The sequence below is a fragment of the Salmo trutta genome, chromosome 31, assembly GCF_901001165.1.
Source record: "Salmo trutta chromosome 31, fSalTru1.1, whole genome shotgun sequence".
NCBI classification, from domain to species: Eukaryota; Metazoa; Chordata; class Actinopteri; order Salmoniformes; family Salmonidae; genus Salmo; species Salmo trutta.
Genome location: NC_042987.1, coordinates 9,647,095 through 9,654,685, shown reverse-complemented (window position 1 = coordinate 9,654,685; position 7,591 = coordinate 9,647,095). Strand labels below are relative to the sequence as shown.

Sequence of the window (7,591 nt, the reverse complement as noted above, 5' to 3'; positions counted from 1 at the left end):
AGCCAACATAGTGACCATTTTAAAAGATTCCCGGTGTGGCACGCCGCACGCGCATACTTTATACCGGGTTTTTGGGGGATTTATTTCTCCAGGCAGGTAATATAACAATCATCGCGCATGAATAGGCAGTTTGGTTAGCCCTGCCCTGTCCCAGAGAGAGAGAGAGAGAGAGAGAGAGAGAGAGAGAGAGCGAGAGAGCGAGAGAGAGAGAGAGGAGAGAGAGAGAGAGAGAGAGCGAGAGAAGAAGAGAGAGAGAGAGAGAGCGAGAGAGGGAGAGAGAGAGAGAGAGAGAGAGCGAGAGAGAGAGAGAGAGAGAGCGAGAGAGAGAGAGAGAGAGAGAGAGAGAGAAGGAGGATTAGTGGACACCTTTGCTCGGGCTCTCAGACCCACTCGCAGCCATGGTCGAGAGTTCAGATAAAGTGCCCATCGCTTTAGCGGGACCCGAGGACCTGCAACAGTTTATGCCACCTGTAAGTAGACTATCATATATCGTTGCTTGAGTTTCTAAATGATATACCTGTGCCAGATAGCCTAGGCTAGGGTCAGGGACTTTGTGTGGTCACTCCACGAAGATACCTGCTAATTTTTATGGAGGTGTTGATGTTGAGTTGGACTTTAGGAAGGCAACGCATTATAAATGCTTTATAAACCATTTTTACAAACAAGTTGCACCTTTCGAACCCAGTATAGGTGGCATTCATGTAAATGATTGATGTGTTCATCCAGGCATACACTGCCGTGGCAGTTAAACCGGTGGCCACCGGCCGCCTGCTGAAGTCCGGGATTGTGGTTTTGATCGCCGGGGCAATACTGCTGCTGTTCGGGGCTATCGGAGCTTTTTACTTCTGGAATAATAACGACAAACATGTAAGAGTTTTAACACGAGTCCTTCTGTAATAATGGACTACAGCGAATTCAAGAGGCATTAGGCCTTGAACCAGCGACTCTTCTCTCTCCATGCTAGGCCTAATGTTAGAATCTGATAAATCATAGCATTGTGTTGAGCTATGCCATTTAGGTGTTGGAGCGCTAGAAGTCAAGAGCGTATAATGAATGGAAGCCTTGTTGTGTTTCTGAGACTTGGGAGGGGGGTGGAGGGGGGCTCATAGGGTCCTGCTGATGTCCCGGGGACGAGAGGTGTAATCGAGGTAAGCCTAGGCTACTGCCGAATAATAAAACGATGATGTATATGATTTGAATACATTTGGTAGCTATAGGCCTGCATGAGTTCTGAGCGAGAATAGGATAATCATTTGGTTGTTTTTCTCGCTGCTTCTAGGATGGAAGCAGGGCAAGTGCCCCCCCCCCCCCCCCAACGCACACACACCACACTCCTTACAGGTGTGACAACATTCCCTGTGTGTGTATGTGTGTGTGTGGCAGGTCTACAACGTCCACTACAGCATGAGTATTAACGGTAAGGTGGAGGAGGGCTCTATGGAGATTGATGCCACCAACAACATGGAGAGGTTCCGTACTGGGAGTGGAAATGAGGAGGCAGTGGAGGTCCACGACTTCCAGATTGTACGTTTGAAACAACAACAAGAATAATTCCAATTCCAATTGGTACATTGGAGGCTAAATCAGTTTTGTAACATGTTAGATGCACATTGTTATTTTCTTACAAGCTATTTCCTCTCCTCCCTCTCTCCCCAGGGTATAACTGGTATCCGTTTTGCTGGAGGAGAGAAGTGTTACATTAAGACCCAGGTCAAAGCTCATCTGCCTGACGTGGAAACACTCAACAAAGACTCTCTTCTGTTCGACCTGGTAGGAATGACCTCTCTCTCTCTCTCTCTCTCTCTCTCTCTCTCTCTCTCTCTCTCGCTCTCTCTCTCTCTCTCTCTCTCTCTCTCTCTCTCTCTCTCTCTCTCTCTCTCTCGCTCTCTCATCTGTGTAAGTCTTTCTGTCTGTGTGTATTTCTGGGTTACCTATGACCACAACACACCTATGTACTGTCAGACACAGTTAACATTGGTTGTGTGTTGTGGGGTGGTTGGGGTAGATATAGGGACTGAGCTAATTTAAGCGATTACAGGAGAGCTGTATGATGAACTGAGTGGTTTACTGGCTGGGTTGGTTGTGTGTGTGTGTGTGTGTGTGTCTGTGGTTTGGATGTGTACAAGTAAAGGAAGAGATTGTAGCAGATTGGTATCCAGCCCCAAACATGAGCTCTCTCTCGCTCTGATCTGGAGGATCTCTTCTGCCACAAACTATCCACAAACCAGACCTGTGATCTGGGCTCACCTGACATACATAACTCCCCCACCACCCATACCGCAAGTCATGTGTGATAACCCTAACTGTCATGTTGTCCATTTCTCTCAAAGTGAAGTCAGTTTAGAAGTATTCGATGGGACGGTGAGCCGAGAGGACACCCACACACCTACACCCACACACCTACACCCACCCACCCACCCACCCACACACACACACACGCACGCGTGCCGCTCAGAGAGAGGGATTGCTTTCACTCGTGAGTCATGTGTTCACACTCTCTCTCTGGCCAAACTGAAACGAGGCGGGTTGGATCAACACGCTGATCTTAACAACATCTGAACAAGCCTGTCAAGCTGTCACAGTGCTGCAAGATGTCTGTGTTTCTGTGTGCGTGTTTGTGAGGGTGTGTAAGCTCTCCCACTGCCGAAATGAGGCTTTCTGCTTATTTAAATCAGTTAGCGCTGTGTATGCTCCATGCACACATCATTAAACATCACGCAGGCCATCGCAGGCCATCGCACGCACGCAAGCGCACACGCATGCGCACACACACACACACACACACACACACACACACACACACACACACACACACACACACACACACACACACACACACACACACACACACACACACACACACACACACACACACGCCTCTCTGCCTCGTCAACAGCCGTTTATTTATTCCACGGTGTGTGCTAGACAGTGTATGTTTGTGTGTATGTTGGGCTCAGATAGCGAGATGTGGTTATAACAGTAGCTGCCGGCTGGTCATCCAACAATATCTCAGTATTCAAATTTTGTCCAGGAGGTGGCATAAATGTCTATGGGTGAGGTGAAAGTACAATACATGACCAAAAGTACTTGGACACCTGCTTGTCGAACATCTCATTCCAAAATCAAGGGCATTAATATGGAGTTTGTCCCCCCTTTGCTGCTATTACAGCCCCCACTCTTTTGGGAAGGCTTTTATTTCATGAAGCTCCCGACGAACATTTCTTGTGCTGACGTTGCTTCCAGAGGCAGTTTGGAACTCGGTAGTGAGTGTTGCAACTGAGGACAGACAGTTTTTACGTGCTATGTGCTTCAGCACTCTGTGAGCTTGTGTGGCCTACCACTTTGTGGCTGAACCGTTGTTTCTCCTAGATGTTTTCACTTCACAATAACAGCACTTAGAGTTAACCCGGGGCAGCTCTAGCAGGGCAAAAATGTGACAAAATTTGACGAACTGACTTGTTGGAAAGGTGCCAGGTTGAGTGTCACTGAGCTCTTCAGTAAGGCCATTCTACTGCCAATGTTTGTCTATGGAGATTGCATGACTGTGGGATCGATTTTATACACCTGTCAGCAATGGGTGTGGCTGAAATAGCAGAATCCACAAATTTGAAGGGGTGTCCACATACTTTTGTATTTATAGTGTAAGTAAGGGTTAAGGTTGGTAACAGAAAAAACTTAACAGTTAAGCATAAAAAACTTGACGGTTAAGTTTAGGCAATAACTCTGACTGGTTAAGGTAAGGGTTAAGTTTTGTGACAGGGTGAAAACATAAACAATCAAAACGATTGCCTAGCACTGGGATTGAACCCGCGGTCCTCGCCAAGCAAGCCGCTAGAGAGTAATATGTGCTCACGTTGCCCCTATTGGATGGTAATTGAAGGCATCTCCCAACGCCAAACGTTGAATACGGAAGTCTATCCGGTGTGATCTTGCTGGGTTATCTGTTGTGATGGGAAATATGGGTACGATAAACTCTTATCAGTGGCAACACACACACACACACACACACACACACACACACACACACACACAAACACAGACAAACAAGGGCAAACACAGACAGAGAGAATGGGTTAGATAAACTCGTCAGTCCTGCACTGGAGAACGCTTGCTGTTGTTTGTCCCCCAAGCTAATCATTTCAAATGAAAAATAAAAGTGTGCCCATCTAGGTTAGATGATAGCATTCCCCTAACTATCTATTACCTGTTTAGTATCCAGTAACACGGGTATATTACTCTAGTAATACCATGTTATCATTAGTGTTAGCAGTGTGTGTGTGTGCGTGTTTGATCTACACATCAGCAGGGAGACTTTATAAAATGTTGGCCATCCTGCTTTTCCGTCAGCTTGTTGACTTGATGAGAATGATTCTTGACGTTGTTTAATGAAACCCAGCAAAGTACATAACACAAAAGGGATATCCCTCAAGCCTTCTGTAAATATATACTTCCTGACCTAGTGTTCATTAGACAGACAGATTGGATCTGGGTTAAAAACATACTTTATTAATCCCCAAGGGTAGATGCAGTCGAAGGCACAGTAGCTCTCCTGTCTATGAGAAGCCCTCAGATTCTCTCCAGCGTTTAGGCATTTAAGAAAACATGCAAAGGATTAAAAAAGGAAAATGAGGAACGAGATAGGAAACCACATCAAAACAAACAAGGGGTCAAAAGAGTCGTAAGAATATTGCAATTATACAGGAAAATAATTACAATATCAGTCAGATAGTGTAAGCCCAGGGACATTCCTTAAAAGCTTGTCTGTCTGTCTGTCTGTCTGTCTGTCTGTCTGTCTGTCTGTCTGTCTGTCTGTCTGTCTGTCTGTCTGTCTGTCTGCCAACACTGTAGAGTCGAGAGCTACTTTTTTTGTTTCTTTTGTTTTTATTGTCACATCCACTGGTGCAGTGAAATGGGTTGTTTTAATTGGGCTAGATTCAATCTGTAGTGCTGAAGATCTGCACGGTTGAAATTTAAACACAATGTTCCCGCGTTCGCGGAGACTGCATTCACGCCACGGTCAACTGCATATGTCGGCTCAAATGGAAATGACCTTTAAACTTCAATCGCGCCTCAGCGCAGATTTTCAACGCTGTAGATTGAATATAGGCCTTATAGGATACACATTTTAATCTTCGTCCTGTAATTACATAACCCACCCCCCTCCCTATCTCTCTCTCCAGGAGGATGAGGTGATGCCTGCTAAGTTTGAGGAGGACTCTCTGATCTGGGTGGCGGCTGACGTGCCTCTCTCTGACCCCACCTTCCTCAGCTCCAAGATCCGCGATTTGTGTGGAGACCTGCCAATCTTCTGGCTCCGCCCTACCTACCCCAACGGTACCCAATTGGCACCTTTATATTCTCACACACAAGTCCTTATATGGGAGTTGTTAAGTGTGTATTTGAAGGACAACAATAAGTTGCGAAAGTGACTGGTCATCTCCAAACAATGCACATAGCAACATGATGCACTGGAGATAAGCAAAACAGTACGATTAGTATTTTCTTTTCACAATTAGTGTATAAAACATTAAAGACACCTTCCTAATATTGAGTTGCACCCCCTCCCTTTTCCCTCAGAACAGCCTCAATTTGTCGGGGAATGGACTCTACAAGGTGCTGAAAGCGTTCCACAGGGATGCTGGCCCATGTTAACTCCAATGCTTCCCACAGTTGTGTCAAGTTGGCTGGATGTCCTTTGGCTGGTGGACCATTCTTGATACACACAGGAAACTGTTGAGCGTGAAAACAGCAGTGTTGCAGTTCTTGACACAAACCGGTGCGCCTCGCACCTACTACCATACCCCGTTCAAAGGCACTTAAATCTTTTGTCTTGCCAATTCACCATCTGAATGGCACACATACACAATCCATGTCTCAATTGTCTCAAGGCTTGAAAATCCTTCTTTAACCGGTCTCCTCCCCTTCATCTACACTGATTTAAGTGGATTTAACAAAGTGACACCAATAAGGGATCATAGCTTTCACCTGGATTCACCTGGTCAGTCTGTCATGGAAAGAGCCGGTGTTCTTAATGTTTTGTACACTCAGCGTAGGCGCAGTGCTTCCAAAGGTGGCTCCAACAATGCCCGGATGTCAACATACGCTGTGTTGGCCTAGATAGCATATCGACGTTCTCTGTGCTCTCCCCAGGCGGACAGAGGAAGAGGAGGGCAGCCCCTCGGCAGCGCCGCCAGGCACCCGGGGCAGAGGAGGAAGTGGATCCGGAAGCAGAATTTAACCCTGAGAACCCCTATCATGTGAGTGCCTTCGCACACTCAATCAGTGTGCTGTGTAACTTCAAATTCCAGCAGCCCAGCTCTAATATTTGGCCTTCATAGGCAGTGTTTGTTGTGTCACCACAGGCCTGTTCTAACAACCAGACTACATATCCTCTTAGAGATACAGTATAATGTTACGCTCCCACGCCCATGTTGAGCGTCTGACACCGGGTCAAATGGTTCCTGTCCCGTCTCTCTCCCAGCATGCACAGCTGTGTGAGCAGGAACAGACGTTGGGTTCACGGTATCACCCTGAGCGGCCACGCTTGTCACCCCAACTGTGTGTGGGTGTGTGTGTGCACGCCTGTCCCTCAGAGCATGTGTGTGTGTGTGTGTGAGAGAGAGATCGCTGTCACCCTGAGTCTGTCTGCGCCTCAGAGACTCCTTTAGAATACCAAACTAAAGTTCCATTGAGGCTCTGTGTGAATAGCTCCACTATGAATCTCCCCACGCCCTGTTCCCTCTCCATGTCTAGGCCTCTAGACTCCCCCTAATCCCGACTGCTCCTCCTCCAGACATCCCCAGACCACCACAGACATAGAACCAGACTCAGTGTTTGCATTTGAGATAAACCATTGAATAAGAAATATATTTCTTAGTTCTTCAGAGATGCATTTCTACATAGACATTTCTACAAATGCTGCTACTGCCTGTATTTAACACGCGACTTCTCCCCTCTGACTCAACATGTAGCGTGGTCTGGAGGGCGAGGAGGGCACGATGACCTTTGATCCCATGCTGGACCACCAGGGCGTGTGCTGTACGGAGTGCCGGAGGAGCCACACCCAGTGCCAGAGGATCTGTGAGCCCCTGGGCGGGTTCCACCCCTGGCCCTACCACTACCGCGGGTGCAGGGTGGCCTGCAGAGTCATCATGCCCTGCCGCTGGTGGGTGGGACGCATCCTGGGCATCCTCTAAACACTCCCTGCCTAGACCTGGAGTGGTAGAATCCAGAGAAAGACAGGTGGTGGAGAGAGAGAGGGAGAGAGAGGAAAGAAAAACAGAGGAGAGGGGGAAGGGGGTAGAGAGGGGAGCGGGGGAGAAAGAGATAGGTCAACACCAAATTGAGTAATTAGCTTGGCTAGGTATAGTGCAGTTCACTTAGGATTTGGGCAAGGGAGAAAGAGATTTATTATTTTTTTTAAAAAGGGGAGCGAGCAAACAATCAATCAAGGATATTCAGTTTTCAACCATAACAGAGAAATATGTATGCTGTAACACATACGGTAGGTAGGCTACAATACCATATGACAGAAGTTGTATATCATTATTCATACCATACTCTTAAGAGTACTTGCATACTACATACCCTG

The 7,591-nt window shown here is 47.1% G+C and overlaps 1 protein-coding gene across 1 annotated transcript; it reads left to right on the top strand.

The window, feature by feature from the left end:
* The first annotated feature begins 338 nt into the window (after positions 1-338).
* LOC115169460 (leukocyte cell-derived chemotaxin 1) lies at positions 339-7,287 on the top strand. Its single transcript, XM_029725104.1, has 7 exons — positions 339-470; positions 727-867; positions 1,384-1,524; positions 1,657-1,770; positions 5,181-5,334; positions 6,151-6,257; positions 6,972-7,287. The coding sequence occupies exons 1-7, from the start codon at positions 399-401 to the stop codon at positions 7,194-7,196; spliced, it is 954 nt and encodes a 317-aa protein (XP_029580964.1). The 5' UTR covers positions 339-398; the 3' UTR covers positions 7,197-7,287.
* Positions 7,288-7,591: the final 304 nt, after the last annotated feature.